General features: G+C 35.7%; 2 protein-coding genes across 2 annotated transcripts; both read right to left on the bottom strand.

Moving 5' to 3' along the window:
• Positions 1-751: 751 nt before the first annotated feature.
• Positions 752-5,424, bottom strand: LOC126371538 (general odorant-binding protein 67-like). Its single transcript, XM_050016864.1, has 5 exons — positions 5,269-5,424; positions 4,408-4,500; positions 3,168-3,284; positions 1,350-1,577; positions 752-962 (listed from the first exon to the last, which is right to left on the bottom strand). Exons 1-5 carry the CDS (start codon positions 5,311-5,313, stop codon positions 876-878), a joined length of 570 nt encoding a protein of 189 aa, XP_049872821.1. The 5' UTR covers positions 5,314-5,424; the 3' UTR covers positions 752-875.
• A 5,359-nt stretch (positions 5,425-10,783) lies between these two features.
• On the bottom strand, positions 10,784-19,226 carry LOC126371550 (uncharacterized). The gene is made up of 5 exons (XM_050016875.1): positions 19,069-19,226; positions 18,836-18,883; positions 18,625-18,711; positions 11,223-11,456; positions 10,784-10,957 (listed from the first exon to the last, which is right to left on the bottom strand). The coding sequence occupies exons 1-5, from the start codon at positions 19,102-19,104 to the stop codon at positions 10,928-10,930; spliced, it is 435 nt and encodes a 144-aa protein (XP_049872832.1). The 5' UTR covers positions 19,105-19,226; the 3' UTR covers positions 10,784-10,927.
• Between the last annotated feature and the right edge of the window lie 815 nt (positions 19,227-20,041).

The raw sequence follows: 20,041 nt of genomic DNA, 5'->3' as shown, positions 1-20,041 counted from the left end.
GCGCATAAAATGATTTTTTGATCGCCTTTTGTTTTGCGTACGTGAGTTTGAGACAACCTTCCAACATTCAGGTAGATAGGTATAAGTCAGATTGGTCGTTTTTTGCCGTTAGGTTGTGACCACACATCATTTGATTGACTATCCCAAGTTCGTATTTGACGATGACCTTAGAGAATCACACTGGGGGACTGGGCGTCACCGCAAGACACGGTAGGTAAGCGTTACCAGGGCTTGAAAGTGGTTACAGTAGTATTTACATAAGTACATACATAACATTTTCACTTCCTGCGATCCTGTCACACCAGTTTCGTTTCTGCCACTTTTATTAAAGTTTCATGCGTGGTTGCTGGTTTATACTGGGTCTGGATAACCAGACCTTTCTTTAAAACGTCCTGGACATAAAAACACTGAAACGATGATTAAAACACTAACAACACCACCTCTAAGCACCTGTCACTGTTTGTTAAAAACTAATCTTATTCCCGAATTTTACCATAAAGGATTCGGCTCACCCGGGTATTGATTACGAACGTGAGTTAACGTATGTATGTGTATGTACAGTCATGAGCAATATCATGTACCCAGTTTAGAACCCTGTAGCACTATCATATTTGACATTTAATGAGACTTATGATTTAATTTGTCAAAAAAGTTAATGTGACATGGTTTTAAAGTGTACATATTAATACTCGTGACCGTATAGTTCAAAAGTCTGGAGAAACAAGCTATGTGCAATGTCATTAAAAATAGATTTTCTTCTTAATCAGAAATTATGTTTATTTACAAAAGTGAATAAGAGTACATATAAATTAATATAGATATACGTAATAATTTTTATCTACTAAATGTATTTGCGATTGCTAAATGCTCTGGAGTTAAGCTTTGACGAAGAAAGGTTTGCATTGCTCCATGTGGTTTTTCAGCGCTTGGCAGCCATCAGTTTGTTCCCAAACTGGACATTCCTGAAAAAAAAATGTTACTTACTTGATTTTTGGTGGATGATATAATTAAATAACTAGCATAGTTAATAGGAGGAGATAGTCTAACCTAAACATATATCTAATATATACATATTATTATTAATTTCATTTTTATAGAAGACTTCGTATTAAAAGTGACTGCGAGTTCTCATTTGATTACTTGCATTTCTACCATTATGATATCGGAGTTATCAAGAATATAATGAGTAGCATGCCAGGTAGCATGTCACCTTAGTTCAGTGTTACTTACTAATAGTATAAGATTGTAGCCAAATGCAAATTATGGTCGTAAGGCCAAAAGTCCTTTTAAAACCATACCCCATTATTTAACTATGTCTCAGGAGAATATTAAAGAACAAAAATACTTACGGAAAACAGCGTGGATCCAATGCAGAAGACCATCTTATTGGCTTCACAAATCTGTGGGGGACCCGGGAGCTCCCTCCCGAGACACCTCTGCTTTGCCAGGGTTACCGACGGCTTGAAAGCTTCATTCGTTTCCGCATATTTGTCCATATACGCCGAAACCGCCTCTTGGTCTACCGCATCATCTTTGGTGAGACCATATTTGTTCAAAATGCACATCTGCTTCGAGCACTGCAAGATGAATTGTGATATAAATAAGATGATTCAGCTACCAACCAGCTGTACCATGGCCCATGGCACAGGTAGAGCGCGACGAAGTAACTGGTTTGTGATGATTATTATTTTAGACTGTGTTCCTGTGTCATTGAGTAGTTTCCTAGGTCAAAGATAAGTTATGAAATTCTTATTACTAAGTAAAGACCAATCTAAAGGTGACAAAAAACGTTTACTTTTTTCTATTTAACTTATTTATGAATTTTAATAAAGATAAATGTAATGATAAGTGCGACCTTTTTCAAACAAGTTCTATAGTAATTTAGCCTTTTGACACTAAGTAAAAAGGAACTGATTTGACTACCCAATTGTGAAATAAATTTGAGAGCAAAATTTTGGGGTCGTTTGACGAGCTGGAACGTTTTCTGGAGCAATGCTGTGAACAGGCTGGGAACTCGGAGCAGTGAAAGAAAAGGAGAGAGGCCTTTGCCCTGCAGTGATGCACACAGGAGCTCGGTGGCGCAGCGGTTAACGCGCTCGGTCTGCGATTGTCGAAGTTAAGCAACTTTCGCAAAGGCCGGTCATAAGATGGGTGACCACAGAAAAAAACGTCTTCATCTCGAGCTCCTACGTGCTTCAGTAGGCACGTTAAGCCGTTGGTTCCGGCTACATTAGCAGTCGTTAATAACCATCAATCCGCACTGGGCCCGCGTGGTGGTTTAAGGCCCAATCTCCCTATCCATCTATAGGGTAGACCCGTGCCCCAGCAGTGGGGACGTTAATGGGTTGGTGATGATGATGCACACATGGCTATTAATAATAACATAACATAAGCTCACGACTACATCACAATTGGGGTTAGAGGCACATCTATCGCAAGATGAAATAAGTAGCCACACCTCACCGAGCTTTCTATTAGACCAACGTTATTGGTGGAGAGCCGTATCGCCGCCTATAATGGTCGAGCCGACTGTGTTAGGCAAAACTAAAATTATTCTTCAAGGTCAGGTGTAGGAAGAAGTTGCAGTTCGGTAGCATTGAGGACTTCCTTGGTAAGGTAATAAGGTTGTTGCATGTTTCGTCATGGTCTTGGATTACGTCATGCATGAAGGACGTTCATTTACCACGTTAAGGTTACTATAAGTCAATGCTGCTGTGTAGCCGATCAATAGTAGACTAGATAATTTCAATACTTAGTTAAAAAAATCCACTTGATATTAACTCAGAATCATGGTCTGAATCATCCTCTCAGTAGTCGTTTCGATGTCACTAACACCCTGTACATTACCTATTAAGACAATTGAACTGTCTTCATGCAAATAGATGATCTATCTATCTATCTGTTTTACTTTCTTTATAGGAGTAATTGAATGTACTTAAACCCTAGCCTGTGACAACGGTAAAGGAAAAAATTGTTTTGTAGGGTTGAGCTTTTATCCTACTGTTGGTTATGATCACGGGATGAATCGCCAGAGTAACCTTTATTTTAATAAAATTGTTATAAATATTGTAGAAAATTCACACACTAGGCAATTGACAAGATTCAAAGTTCAAAGTTATTTTTTTTACGGAATCCAAAGTTATACAATATTGATCGCCATGACTCACCTCTGGTGGCCCCTGTTGGCGTCCCTCAGATGCGTCCAGCTGCTTAAACCCACAGGCCTCGAAGTCCTTCTCACTGAAGAACGGAGGAATCTTGCAACACTCGTGCGGTCGCTCCTTCTGGAATTTATACAGCAAATGTAAGTATAATGACATTTTGAAGAGAGCAAATATATAATATAAAACGCGTTCAGCTGTTTATCTTTCAGGGAATTTAGCAAATTCCTTTTGAAATGATTAACTGAGCGAAGGGTTGATCATCCGTCATCATTCAGTTCATTTAATTCGTTAGATCTTTGTGTCTAAAATGACTCTATAGTACCATATCGTACATCGATGGCTGTATGATGTCTATACTTGCGGTTCCGCAGTAGGAAGGAATTAGGTACATTACTTTTAATTTTATCGACTTACCATAAAAACAAACAATCTACATAATTAAACATAAATTTACGCCTGTATAAGGATGCACGGATGGGCGGAGTCACAAGTAATTGAAGACAATTTCCATCTTACAGTCACTGTTGATACGAAGTCTATTAAGATGGATATGATGAACCATATGGGATCAGCCTATCGTCACACCCCGGACACTTCATACAAACAATCTCGTTTTGCACACACACTACACATTGCCATTACCGCGTCTGGGTGTGTGACGTCTGATACCATACAATTCAAGTCTAAACTATATTCGAGGGGGTGAGGTAAACCTAGCTCAGACGCTGGTGGGGAGCGGAGAGTTGCCGTTCTATACGCAGGATTATTTTTTTTCTATGATATCGTCCGTAACATTTGTCCATCATGCCAGAAAAGACACAATCCCAATGTCAAATATTACATGTCCGAGAAGATAAGCATAGAAGCAAGCGTTACCCAGAGAATTTCGGAAAGCAAACCTACACGTTAAGCAATGCACAATCTATTGTAATTGGTATATCAACAGATCTTGCGTAAATGAACAGAACAACAAAGATTTGTAACAAGATTGCAACAAGGACTGCTTGTGCATTAGATTAGTAAGTAAGTATGGATCATACAACATATTATTATATTGTCCATCATATCCATCTTTGTGCTTCCTCACACCTCGGACACTTCATAGAAACAACCTCGTTTTACACAGACACTACACATTGACGTTATCGTACACGCGCATCTGTGTGGCTGAAAGTTGTCTGGTACTTATTGCTGCCTACCTTATGAGGAATTACGGGTGGAGCTTACGCATGTATGTACTTACCACACCAGCTGGAGGTCCTCTGCACTGTGGTGGAATTTGGGGCCCCCCTGGAGGGCCTGGGGGCCCCTGCGGCGGCCCTTGTGAGTATATCACCTGCAAAATAAGTATAATTAAAAGTTTATACTGGAAGAAACATTGATGGTAAACAGATTAGCCTTAAAGTGTGTGTATGACTTTTATATTAGAGATAATATTTACAAATTAAACTTATAACTTAGGGGATAGAGACATTGCTTAGGGCGGAGATGGATGAAAATGGGGAGGCCATTGTCCAGAAATGGTACACTTTAGTCTAGAAAACCGTACCTCTTGTAACCCTTAAACAAATTACAACACAAATTCATCATGAACGTCGTTGATAGTTCCTTAAAGTTACAAATAATTTTTAAATTAAAAAATATAAAATAAAATCATAATAATCATTAATAATTAATGTAATAATTGAATGCTCCTTCTATTTTGATAACAGAAAATAACAATCTTAAAAACAAGTGCAGTGAAGTACACGCATCAGCTCTGAGCTGCTATTGTACATAAACAAATATAATATAATAGTATTAGTTTTTCTTAACTAAAACTAACGCAAGGGTGGGGCGGGGGGGATTTACCTATCTTACTGAGATACTTGCATGCATTGCTATTGCAAATATAAAGGGGATGTACACCAAATATTTGCGTAACCTATTTGTCGCTGGCAACGAAACCCTTAGTAATTCCGCTGGTGCAATGGTGGCGCAACCATGGTGTCCTAGTGAGATAGGGCAATAAAGCAGCGTTTAACGCAACACACAATACCTAAACCTATGTGAATCAGCTTCACACAATAGCACTATTATTTCTAATTATCCTATAGAAACAAACCTGGAAGCTTGCTACGAGTAAGAGAACACAGCTGGGAGCGAACATTTTGCTGCAATGATGTCGTGACGTCGCGCGCGCCGGTTATATAGCGATATGCGCCGGCGCAGCCGTGACCATTGTGCGCGGGAAACAATCAAGGTGTCGCTGGACAAAGATTAGGCGGCAGGAGGTCGTTAGGATTAGGTTTTTTACCTGTCAATTATTGGAAGTCTTGATCGTATGCAATGCCCTTTATGCGTATTGTCTTATCCATCTGTCTCACCTGGTATTATTATTATTCTTCTTCTTCTCCTAATCCTTTTATCCCCTGTTGAGATGTAGGGCTCGAATAACAGATTTCCACTCCTCGCGATCTTTTGCAGCCTCTGTAGCTATGTACACTACCCTTCGTCCGTGTACAAGACATTGGAGTCGAGTTTCTTTCTGAAATTAGTGATGATGTCATGAATATATGCTTGCTGATTTTTTTTAAGTCTTCCTTTAGCAAGCAGTATTATATTATTTTTATACGTACAAGTATTCCGGTGCTCCACTATCCCGCTATATTATATATTAATATATAATTATTATATAATATTCAATGTCTCCTATATTTAAAGGTTACCTGGAAGAGATTGCTACTTAGCAATAAGGCCGCCAATTGTACTAATTCTATTTCTCTTTTGTTTTGTATTTTCCTGTTTGTGCAATATTGTATTTGTTATGTTATGTTAAGCAGGTAGAAACTAAAGATCAGTCGTGTCTGTAGTATGTCGAATCTATGACATTTTAATTGAAAGGAAATTCGCGTAGATTCGCTAGATTTTAGGGACGTCAAGTCTTTCAATGTGCTTATATACAAACTGTATTTGAAATATCAACGAGCAATTTTTCGGGCTACGTTCCTCAAAACCAAAATAGATTGCGCCGTACAGATGCTCCTTCGTCTAACCTTCTAATTTCATGGAACAGACATATTATGCTTCTTTTATCTTTGCTTTTAGGTATAAATGATGATCCTTTTTACTACACTCGGGCACAATTACATCATCCACCCATTATTATTCTGATCAAAATGAAGAAAAGTAATGTAGGTAGCACCATTATTGTATACATATTATTATTGTGATCTAATTATTAAGCAACATAAGGAATTGTTGCTTAATATTTAGATCACAATAATAATATGTAACAATTCCTTGTGTTGCATTTTGTAATATGTATGTACCCGAGTATATAGAAAGTAGGCAAATATCACGTTAGAGCTGTACAACGCCATCTATATTGTAATTCGTGAACGTAGCCTGGAAAGTCCCTCACTGCAAGAAATTTTGCAGCTGGCCGGTACTTCAAATGCAGACAGTCTGTATAAGGATACAGCCCCTAATAGGACGAATTCACAGCTTGTTAATAAAAGCTGAGATGACTGTTTGTTACTAGTTTATGCTTTCAAGGGAACGCCCGCAAGGTAATTTGCAATGCTTCATATACCTCCTCGTATATGAAAAATACAATTATTTACAACGAGTAAATTGGTCATTCTATTGTAACTCTAGTTTCCTGCTTTATATTAACTACTGTACTACAATCATTACACGTATATACTTAATCATTCATCAGTCAACAATTTATACAATATACGACATGCTAAAAAAATGTGACGTACGCTTAATAGTGGTGCTAATTCCTGTAGACACCATCTAATTTTATTTTAAGTTACGCCTATACGTATATACCTGTTCCTTTCTTTTCGGCAGATAAGAAAATGACGGTATAACTTAAAATAAAATTAGAAGGGTCTATAGGAATCGATGTACAATCTAAGAGCAAAAGTGCAGTCACTGAGCTCAGCAAATTATGTGGAAATAGTGGTGAAACCATTAGTTGTCATAATTATAAAATTTATGTTTTTGTAGGTGTTTTTGGTTTATTACAGAAACGATATGTAACTAGGAGGTCTTAAGTGCAACCAGTTAATTTATTACTTTGCAAGAAACTGATTGGACTTTTGCACCTTATCGTAGTTAAAAGTTGTAAACGTTCTTCTTCTACTGTCGTGTTAGTTGTTCGGTCAATAACGGACCTCATCAACCATGGTGTCAGGTTTTCAGTTTAAAATTTATAATAAATTAACCTTGTAAGATTAGGTTTCCCTCAAAATTGGGCTCCGTTAAGGGCAATAGGCTCGCCCTTTACTACATGGGACTTACAAATAGCTGGCGAGGAGTGGATGTGCCAACTATAAAGCTCTGCCTAACCCTTCACGATACAGGCGCTATGCTATGTTTGAAACATTCTAAGTTTATTTCATCCCACACAAACCACAAATTCCGCTTATTTATTACTTGTTAAAAGGATGATGTAAAACATAATGAGACAAACCACAAAACTTATTTTGTACTTAAATCTATTTTAACAGACTTTATTACTAGGAAAGGGACGAGTAATTGACAAGTATTAAAGTTTTTACAGTAACTCCTCAAACTCACAACTACACTCGCCTGCAAACCTAAGTACTATACTTTTAAATATATTTTTATCTTTACTATATGTACTTAGTAATTAGAGATTTAAAATAAAAAAAATATATTTTATAGATAACTTCATCAGTGTTTTTATGATCAAAATTAGTAACATTTCGACTCCTTTTCATTTCGAAATTTTATCTTGCGTGTTTAAAAACTTTTTATCATTTTCAAAGTGTGGTACATTGTTAAGCAGGTCAGTGTATATTCCTTATTAGGCTTGTCAACCCATCGCATGATGAACTGAGTACCCACGCCTCACCAAGCTACTCATAAGTACTTGTTCACATTGAATGCGGAAAAATGAGGATCACGTCTAACTAATGGACTCCTAACGACGATGCAATTGTGGTTCGTGAAGTTTTTTATGGCGTGGCTGCAACGCGACTAATGACTGGTCTATAACCGGCATCTTGCTGTAATAGTTACATAATAACGTTTATCTTATTTACATTTATTGGCGAACTACCAATAAAACCTGATTCTCATGCAATAACAATATATTTTCTCAGGTGCCAAACGACAAAGTCATATCAAAATACAAAGACGATAAAGGAATAAAAACGGCATCAATAAAATGGTTGTGCTATCTTGCACAACATTGATAATTGCATGGATCTACTAAGTTTATAAAAAAACAAATAGTCTTTTGCTCTGATTTTCTGCAACACTAGATATATAGTGATGACAAGTAAACATCATGAAAGCTGCAAAGAATATGATAGAAATATTTTAACCTCGCAAGTTTCCAACTTCTAGAAAAGTTTAACAATAAGATTTGAATTTCAAAAAGCATCTAGGCCATACGACCTTTTACGAAAATGGGCGTATCGTGAAATTTCTAATTAAATAAAGAAAAGCCAAAAGGGGCGGAAAGCAAGAGGAAAACCACTGCACTTTTTTCTCTAAAAATTGTGTGTTTCTTAAATTAATGATGATGACGACGGTACCAGGTATATTCATTACAGAATATATTGACAAATGTTTAAAGTGTTCTGCTTAGTGAAGTTGTTTGCAGTTCTTTAAAACGTAAGTCTTCTTTTAAAGCCCATCGAATTGCTATTAGTAACGAACTGGTTCTGAGTAAATAATATTCACAAATGCCATGTCATGGGCTTTACTATTGTCTTTACAATCTGTTATTGTATGTTGATTTACTATTCCGTGTCTTATTCAGTCTTGTATATTTAAAATCTATGTTAATGTGACTCATTAACGCAACTTGTTTTCTAATGTTCCTTGCTGAGAGAGTAGGTATGCTGCTGTAGGAAGCGTAACAAATATGAATAAAATTAAATTAAAAAAAAAACAGAAACAGCTATATATACTTCGTCTTCTTCTTATTCGTCGTGCCGATGACATGTCTCTATCTCATCCATTGCTATGTACCTGCGAATGGATTCGTTGCTCTATGAGAAATATTTTTGAAATGCCCAGGGAGTGCCTGACGTAACTGAGCGGTAGAGGCTGGTACATTGTGGAGGCTCAACAGAACCCTAAAGGCCCTATATCACTAGGACACTATAGTGGGTCTACCACCTTGTTCTATTGAGTACGACCTTTACAATTTTAATGTTTACTATAGTAATACCATTTCTTAGGGTGCGATTGTAAAAAAGATGAGTGATTTGTTATTATACACCACAGTACGGTAGCTATGGTATTTTTGAAGCTAATTTTGTTGCAGAAAGAAATTTATGCAGCTGAAAAACTACAACTCTCTCACGTGGCTTTATTTTTACGCCATGCATTCAATATAGCATGTGTCAATAACAGCTAGTTAGTAATTACTGGAAATTGTAACCTAACATTTCCTAGTTGACTTTTCAGAACTGTATGTATCATTAATATTACGGTATTATACTATTTCATCATCCTATCTGACACGCACTGCCAGCGATTAATAGTTTAGGTAAAAGATGTTTAGACACAACGTAAACATTAATTTCAAATCAACATTATCAAATAAACCTAAAGCTAATTAGTTGTTATAATCTATGAAAGGAGATTTGAAAGCACTATAAAGCGTAGAATAAAGAATATACTGCGTAGAACGGTAACTCTGTGCCCCGCACCAATTCGTATTGGATATCGAGCGAGGCAGAACTACCTCACCCCTTCTGGGTCAAACTTTAGGCTAAATCGCCGTAAACCGCTAAGAAGTAAGGGAAAGCGCGGGATTAAATTTGCGCCGACAAACACTCTTGGCATGACTCTTCTTCATAAGTAGTCGTTACATGAGTCTTGTAAGTACAAGATGATAAGCAGGCGAATGGATTCTATCTCTTTTCTATATTTCTACTCTCACAAAGTTATACAAATTGGTACCTTTAGTAAACCTAGAGAACCCAGTTAAACATACGTCCGATTCGCACCACTTCAGATTTTTTATCATTACTGTTCACTATCTTTGGTTTTGATCATTGCAGTAAACATGTACGTAATTTAACCTTAGCACGTGAATAATATGGCTGCAGCAATAGGTATTCCCCGCCCTATGTAAGACTCAGGTCCAAGCAAAAAAATATTAAACAAGAAATATGTAGGTAAAAAAGTTATTATAATTTGAAATAAAATCTGAACTATTACTCACCAGCCAAATCATCGAAACAATGTCAATGAACTTAATCAATTTGACATGAAAATCTTCAATTAATTTTGAATTAGGCACAAAGATAAGCATGACATCGGATGTCCTCAAGGAGGCTCACGGTTTGTGATCAGTGTCAAGTGGAACTAAGGCCTTGGACAATGCGGCCGTAGACAATTATACGTATGCTTCCATCCTCAAGTCCCGCCAATTGTATATAGGTACAAGGTACATTAGAGGACTTCGTGTACAAACAATAGCGCATAGTACAATGAACTGACGGATATACAGACGTGTGACTTTAATGATAGCATAATCGGCGTACCTCAGGGGTCGGTTTCTGCCCTGTTTTATTATTTTTGTTTTAAAATATAATATTTGCATGATTGCAAACATGAAGTTACATGAAGTTAGAAACACGAAGTAATTTTTTATTTGTTCAGAAGTGACATTATATCGAAGTATTTTCTAGATTTCTTTTCTCGGACATTGTAATTTACAATAAACGTCATAGGTATATAACAATTATTTATGCTATTAAGGAGAGATCTTGTTGGTCTGCCTGCTAACACTTCCACGCTTCTTTAGGACATTTCTGAAATAAAAGCATTTTATTGTTAGAAAAGAAAACATTCGATCAGTGAGTTATCCTATTATTCTTCTTTTTTCGAGTGTCTTCACACTTTATTAATGCCAATATAGGTAATATGTGTTTTTTGTTACAATTATGATGAACTATTTGTAATTCAAATTACATAATATATATTATATAAACTCACGCATATAAGTCACAAGAACTTGCGTCTCCTTTTTATAAGGCCTTAATATATATACAGTGTGGATAATAATTACAATATTACCTTTATCATAGCGATTCCAGTGCAAGTGAACACATCATAAGCTTTGCAAGGTTGGTCTAGATACTGTCGAAGTTCCTTATCCACGCAATCCTGGATGGCTTTCTCCACAGCCTCTGACCAGCCCTTGTGGTTCTCAGCCCACTGCCGCAGGTGGGTCCTGTAGGTATCCTTGTTTAGAGTTTGGTTGTTAATAAGGAACCCAGATTTCTCGAACACGCATTGGACGTCATTGCACTGGAATAAATTGTTGGTTATTACTGTTGTTTTTGATATTATTGTTTTACAGTAATTAGTGTCTATCTTAGGATTTCACATTAAGAGTAACGGGCCTCTGAGGTTTTCACTACTAGGCGAAAATATAACGAGGGGCTGCAAGTTTTGTTTTGTTTACTTGTGGTCTGTCCATGCCATTAGGGATTACATACGTAAGTTACATACTTATGTATGATAATGTACGATAAGGTGCAAAAGTCCAATCAGTTTCTTGCAAAAATAAATTAACAGGTTGCACTTAAGACCTGATTAAATATCGTTTCTGTGATAGACCACAAACATCTACAAAAACATAAATTTTATAATTATGACAACTAATGGTTCATGATTTCACCACCATTTACAAATAATTCGCCGGGATCAGTAACTGCACTTTTGCTCTTTGATTGTACGTAAACTATAATGTTTCAAACTCAAATCACTTGACGAGACTAAAAACAGGGTAATCCCTAGTGCTCATGATTATTTTATTGACAACCTCGTTGGTAAAATGGCTAAACCTTAACAACCAAATCAGAAGTCTTGAGGTCAAACAAGTGGTTAAAAAAAGGATATCTTCATGAATGCACTTGTATATCAAAACAACAGTTTTGTAGTTTTTGTTAATACAGGTTCACTAGTTTTTTGTTATAAGGGTCAAGCGGTCTAATCATTTATGGAGATACTTAAATAAAATAATTTGCTTCAAGTAATAATTCGCACAAATGTGTGTGTGTGTGTGTGTGTGTTTTTGTTCACTCTTTTACGCAGATGGCCCAAGTAGCAACCGATTGTCTTAAAAGAGAATTGTAGATATCTTGAAGGCAAGTAGACTAAATCAAGCCCTTGTCTTGGATAAGTCTTATATGTCTCCAAGATATCCCTCAAGATATCTTGAAGACACAGTTTAGTAAAAGTGGGCACATACTTTAACTCTTATACAAGACAGACTTAAGACAACGCTAAGTCAGACTTAAACCCTACTTTAGACAATGTTCTTGCGTATTCTAAACTTAGAATTCTTGTAGTATCACTTAATACCAAGAATGTATACTTGAAGATATCTACAATACTTAGTTAAGACTATAGGATTGAATTGCACTGAGTCAATTGTAACTTAACGAAGTAAAACTTCAGGTCATACTTAAAACGATTTTTACTTCACGCGTCTTTATTTTAGAATATAATGGCGAACATTTACATTAACACAAGAAATGAAGTCTGTAAGAAAATGGCGACTAAAATACTAGTTGTTATTTTAACAAAAGGTTATTCCGCCGTTTCACATACAGGAAATTATAAACGCATGATTGTTTCTCGTGTAAAATCGATAGAAAGTGTTAAAAAACAGAAGGGCCTTGAATATACCAGAAAAATAATAATAAAATTTGTATTGATTATTCAGCAAATAAAAAAAATGGTGACATATGGTACAGATAAATTCATTTTCTATTAATATGTGACAGCTGAACGCAGTAATTGTTACTACAACAGAAATATTATATTAATTTACTTCAGTTTTTGACGATAATATTGTCAAAAAAAATTACTTGTTTTCGTCCCGTAAGTGCAAAATGGCGTTAAGTAATATTTTTCTAAATGAAGTAAGACTTTAGAAACAATTGATTTCGTAAGAATCAGTTTAGAAAAGTAAAGTCAAGTTGCACTTCATCAAGTACTAGTTAAGATAAATTTTACTTCAATTGTCTAGGAGTATACCCACTTAAGACAAAAAGTATTTAGTGAATTCCTACTTAAAACTCTTATATCTAAAGTTATCCTCTATTTTGATTTAGTGAAGTAATGTCGTAAAATCATGTTTGTTTATTTTGTGCCAGAATTAGCTATGTAACAAGTAACAATTAAAATCGAACGAGCTTTTAAAACGTATGGAAAGTATGTTTGTTTAAGAGGTAAGTTTTTCGACTCGTGGAAGATAAACAATATTGTTATGCTAAGTTCTTACTTGGATAGGAATGTGATTTACTTAATTGTTTAATATTTATCAGAAATGGAACTAACAAACATAAACTCAATTTGCTAATGAGTCTCCGCGCATACATTCTCATAGGTTACCTACATGGTTCGCTGATGCAAAGTAGGTACGATCACCGCGCTTCTAATTGCCAACGGAAACAATGTGATTATTGTAAAAAATTACGAGTGTCCGTTGAATATTGTATATACGAAGAACCCCTGCAATTTGATTAACGTCGTGTGTGTGCGCGGTAGTTTCTAATCCCACCAAAAACATTATTGTTAATAAAGGCGGCCAAATTCCCGATGACTTTTATCAAGCTAAAAACATATTGGAATCGAATCTAATGCTCACTTTAAATGCATTTAACCATACACAAAACTTAAAATATATTTATGATTGTGAATAAAGCTTAGTTAAAAATAGGTACATTTTTAAAATTATTAAAAGAAATAATGAAATGAAAGAAGAAAGAAAAGTATCTAGACACGCGGTAGCGTGTCAAGCCAAGTTCAAGAAATAGAACTGGCGAGCCGCACCGTGTGTAATATTACACGAACCATCTGGAGCCACTTTTGACCCCCTCATAAATCAAAAACTATATCACATAAACGTATCAAATTTGGCTCATATATTGAGACTTGCAACATACATATGTGTTCTAAATTTCATAAGCTTATCTCAAACGGTTATTTAGATCTCGTATCTCGTATCTCGTATACGAGGTACGCCGCATTGATTGGCATTTATGCCTACTCGGTACGACAGTGCACTGTGTGTGTTTTTGAGTTCATTTCTTTCAATGTTTTCTGTATTTTTATATTATTATTTTTATTTTATTTTTTATTTTTCTGTTTTAATGCGACGAATGGGTGCCGAGACAAACCTCTGTGGTTTAACGGCATCATTCAAACCATGTATTTAGATTAAGGATATAATGATAATAAATAAATAAAAAAAAAAAAAAGATATTAATATCCAAAAATCCTCACTTTTATCATTGTCTGACTGACCTATAGATCAAAACTCTAACCCAGTTGCAGATGACCTAGAAAGTTAAAATTTGGTATGCAGATAGGTAATTAGATGAATACAAAGGAAAAAAAAACTAGCAACTTTTAAATAATTAGATTCTATTATGAACGCTTAACATAAATACCTAATTAGTGCCTGTACCTAACTATAGATGTAAGAATCAGTAAGTAATCAAAACTCATGACAGCCGGTCTTTTTGTGGTAGGTATGTAGATTAACTTAACATAACATATCACGCCTATATGCCCTATCGGGGTAGGCAGAGCACTAAGTGATCATGGAACCACTTGATGCCACATTCGACAAGTACTATGAGGGTAGGTAAGCAAGTTGGAACATGTGTTTAGCGGTGATAGGTTGTCAGCTTTTCGCCCATGATACAACACAACTCTCATCCATTTTACTGGCATATACACTTCTCATCAAAAAAATCGAAACACTTCCGTTTTCATTGTTTCTGTCCGAATTTAACACAAAAAAGAATTCATACGATGAAAAAAAATACATAAATGTATAGCTGGCAGTTTGGCCATTACAGTAATAAGCGAAAATTCTAAATTCAAAATTAGAATTTCATTTGTTTATCTTATAAACGAAATGAATCACTGTTTTGAGACAAATGTGTGTTTAGGGTTGGAGTACATTTAGCGTTTAAAAACTAAAAATTGGCGCCTATCCTTAAACTTTTTGTTTTTTATTTCAATACTGTGACTTTGGGACGTCTGAAAAAAGGTTTTTTTTCTAAAACGTATGGATACTTCGCCCACAGAAGCCGCCCAAGTTGTGGCATTGCTGGATTCTGGCCTTAGTCAGCGTGTTGTGGCTGCAAGACTGCATCTAAGCCTGTCATCTGTTCATAGAGTCTATAAACGTTATCGGGAGACTGGTTTGTTCACGCGCCGTTCAGGATCTGGCAGGAATCGGGTCACTTCTGAGCGAGATGATCGATTTATTGTAACAACTTCTTTAAGAAATCGACGCCTTAACGCTTTTCAACTGCAGCAGCGGCTTCGTGTTGTACGAAGGGTGGCTGTAAGTGACTCTACAATTAGAAGAAGGTTGAAGGATCGTGGACTGGTACCGCATAAGCCAGCAAATGGGCCGAAATTAACTGCAGACCATCGAAGAGCGCGCCTTAACTTTGCACGTGAGCACCTAAATTGGTCATACCTACAGAACCGCCACCATAGCTGACCTTTTCTTCAATGCAGCATTGTGCATAGCGTTCTCCGTCTCTTCTGTAGACCTTGTTCCTTCCGTCGTTACCATACAGCATAATTTTACACTCATCAGAAAAGAGAACTTTGCTCCACTGTAGGTATGACCAATTTAGGTGCTCACGTGCAAAGTTAAGGCGCGCTCTTCGATGGTCTGCAGTTAATTTCGGCCCATTTGCTGGCTTATGCGGTACCAGTCCACGATCCTTCAACCTTCTTCTAATTGTAGAGTCACTTACAGCCACCCTTCGTACAACACGAAGCCGCTGCTGCAGTTGAAAAGCGTTAAGGCGTCGATTTCTTAAAGAAGTTGTTACAATAAATCGATCATCTCGCTCAGAAGTGACCCGATTCCTGCCAGATCCTGAACGGCGCGTGAACAAACCAGTCTCCCGATAACGTTTATAGACTCTATGAACAGATGACAGGCTTAGATGCAGTCTTGCAGTCACAACACGCTGACTAAGGCCAGAATCCAGCAATGCCACAACTTGGGCGGCTTCTGTGGGCGAAGTATCCATACGTTTTAGAAAAAAAAACCTTTTTTCAGACGTCCCAAAGTCACAGTATTGAAATAAAAAACAAAAAGTTTAAGGATAGGCGCCAATTTTTAGTTTTTAAACGCTAAATGTACTCCAACCCTAAACACACATTTGTCTCAAAACAGTGATTCATTTCGTTTATTAGATAAACAAATGAAATTCTAATTTTGAATTTAGAATTTTCGCTTATTACTGTAATGGCCAAACTGCCAGCTATACATTTATGTATTTTTTTTCATCGTATGAATTCTTTTTTGTGTTAAATTCGGACAGAAACAATGAAAACGGAAGTGTTTCGATTTTTTTGATGAGAAGTGTATTTTTTTTAACTTAACGTGAATCTTAAACAAGTTTAATAGGTACTTATTCAAATGTTTTATTTTTATAAAGTCGACTTTTAGTTTTGAATTTGTCCTTTTAAAAGGACCCACGCGTTACGAGGATATGTACTTACCTACAAAAAGTAATGATATCCAATCAAAAACATAAATGTGAAATGAGAGCCAAGTTCAATATTATCGTTAGCAGTTTTTTAGTTACAAACAAACTCAATTTGCTAACGAGTCACCGCACATACATTCTCATAGGTACATGGTTCGCTGACGCAAAGTTGGTACGATCACCGCGCTTCTAATTGCCAACGGATACAATGTGATTTTTGTAAAAATTAACGAGTATCCGTTGAATATTGTATACACGAAGAACCCTTGCAATTTGATTAACGACGTGCGTGTGCACGGTAGTTTCTAATTCCACCAAAAACATTATTGTTAAAAATGGCGACCAAGTTCCCGATGACTTTATCAAGCTAAAAAAATATTGGAAGCAAATCTAATGCCCACTTTAAATGCATTTTACCATATACAAAACTTAAAATAGATATGTTTATGATTGTCAATGAAACTTTGTTAAAAATAGGTACATTTTTAAAATTATTAAAAGAAAGAATGAAAGAAGAAAGAAAAGTATTTATTTATTATTAGACTAATAGGCACCTACTTTTAAATTTGAACTTAGCAGGTTTTTAATATAAAACTCGATTTTTCATGGTGTAGTGTTGCCGTGCGCTTAGACTAGGTTAGACTAGTTTAATCATTTTTGAGAAGATTTGTGCGAGACGTAGGTACCTGGGCCGCCACACGCTGGTTCGGAATTGAAAAACAGGAACTTACGATTTTTTTGACAAAATTGAATGATTGTGTTATACTAATCGATAGAAAAAATTGATAGCAATGAAGAAGATATCGCATCGCTAACAAAAACAGTAGGATGTGCATTATCACAGGTTAATTTTCTGTATTTAATTTTCTGCATTCGAAAACCACCAGATCTTTTTATTTTTTGAACTTCGTCCATCTTTCTGCTTGCTTCTATTTCGATTTTATCGTCCAGTGAATAGACTTTTCTTATGTTTTACTTATTGTAGTCAAAAACGAATAAAACAGTCTTGTATAAGAGCAACAAATAATCTTAACTAATCTAATCTCAAAGCTTAGTATTAAAATTGCCTTAAGTATATCTAGGCAATTCATTTTTTACTTTACAAGACTAAACTGATACTTCAGTAAATCAATTTAGTATTAAGTGAGCCTTCAAATAATCTGAGTAAAGTAAAAATATACTTTTAGACTTAACAGTAGGCTGAGATAAGACTAAATAGTTTTGAGAATACTTAACTTGGTTTTGTGTATTCTAAATTATCTAAAGTAGGATTTGTTGAAAACTATATAGTATTAAAGAAGGAAAAGAATTTATGAAGTCCTAATAAGTCCTATTTGATTTGGATAAATCTCACTTTAGCTAAAGTTTAGACATATATGACTTAATCACAATTCTTGTTTGCTACTTGGGGGGTCTGTTTTTTATGATAAAAGCATATTTAATCAAGTAGGTACAGGATTATGAGTTAATACATACATTTACTCGCGATGCCTTCATTTATCAGTAAATAGTAGTTGAAACACATAATACCGGGGTCATATCGCGTTAAAATCAGGTATATGAGATTCTCAATATTTCAACACTGTTGCAAGTGCCATGATCACGGTATGACTGATGAAACTGGAGTGAAGTGAATTAGGTGGATCCATAATTTTCTAAGTCTACCCTCTTTCTTTGCCCCTAGTTTCTACACTTGATGTTGGAACAGGTGGCAAAGAAATTACTTTCATATTACTTGAGAACTAGGGATCACAAAGTGAGATAGGTCCTCACCGGCAATTGTAACTAGAACGTTCAGATCAAGAGACCAACGATTGAACCAGTAGACCACGGAGGCCGTTAAAAAGTAGCACCTATTCGCTACATACAAGGAGTTCACAAATATCCCAAAACCTAACCTTAAACGTCTTTTCATAATAATGGGATCAAGTACTTACGGGTCCAGGCAATTTGGGATTAGAACATTCAGTCAACGGCTTTGAATTGCCTAATTCAGGAATATCACAACACGCTGATAACGGTTTCTGGAAGGATACAAACTACATAAAGAAGAAGAAAGATAAAAGAGAACGGAAAGTTCAAAAGATTACACACACAAATACAAAGCAGAAGAGAAAGTTAAGGATAATAATTATAGTAAATAATTACCAAAGTAGCGCCTTTGTTTCTCTGTAGGAATAATTCAGCATAGGTTGCCTGGAAAAGAAAAGATAACTTACACACTCAAAGAACAATTACAAAGTAGGACACAATAACTTGAAAACAACATAAACACATAAAAATAGGTAAGACACAGTTTAAATGCAGGCTCTTCCCAGCCTATTAAGTATCGCGGGCGTCAGGTTTATATAAGTATGTCTGTCACTTATAGATTTACTTACCGAAACAAGACAAATAAATACAAACAACTTTATCATTTTTAGACTTATCACACCAACGTTTCTCTTTGAACTTCTTTCATAGAATAAACATATAGTTTCTGCAGGAGCATATGAAGGTAAAAAATCTATATAATTTATTTATATTAACTAGCATTTTGTATGCGACTTCATCTGCGTGGATATCATTTATATCGCGCTATATGTAGGTCTTAGCCTATGATTTATCATTACATACATACCCTCACGCCCGTAAACCCTACCCTTAGAGCCAAAAGCAATCAAAGAAAACTTGCAGCTGCCGTTGATACAAGGTATATGTTAAGATGGATTCTCAATTTATTTTCATATAATTTGTACGTGTATTTTGGTATATCTATCATAATACCATTAATGTCTCCTTGTCACGTAAGTCAGCTGGAAGAAATATCTTTCTTAGAGATAAGCTTCCTGTATTGTCTGCTTTTTGTATGTTTCTTTCGTCTATTAAATACTTAAATAAATAAATTGATATGATGAACCTCATGGAGGCAAGGGTGGCCTATAACAGTTGTCTATCATGTTAGAAAGCACACAATCCCTCAAACAATATCCTCTAAGCCAACCAAGGATCACGAAGTGACTTTTTGTTATATATTCCCTCCGGGATTTGAACCCGGGATCTCCGGCTCGTGAGCCCAAAGCTAAAACGGTAACAGACAGACAGAATTACTTCATAATTATAATATTAAAATATAAATAAACATTATCTAGAGTCAAGGGTCAGCGGTCTTGGATACATTGATATTGACAGCGACGCGACTGTTGAACTTAAATATTATGTTTATCAAGTGAGACTTTTGCAAGTGCAGAACAAAACAAAAACAATATAAATAAATAGTTGTTAAACATAATAAGTGAAGTTCTAAGAAGTTATTAGGGAAAACGATATGTACAAGGAAAATGTCAAGCATAATTTTGAAAACATTGAAAATAT

This window comes from Pectinophora gossypiella, chromosome 12, assembly GCF_024362695.1.
Source record: "Pectinophora gossypiella chromosome 12, ilPecGoss1.1, whole genome shotgun sequence".
NCBI lineage: Eukaryota > Metazoa > Arthropoda > Insecta > Lepidoptera > Gelechiidae > Pectinophora > Pectinophora gossypiella.
The sequence above is the reverse complement of the archived record's forward strand: the minus strand, read 5'-3'. Positions and strand labels throughout refer to the sequence as shown.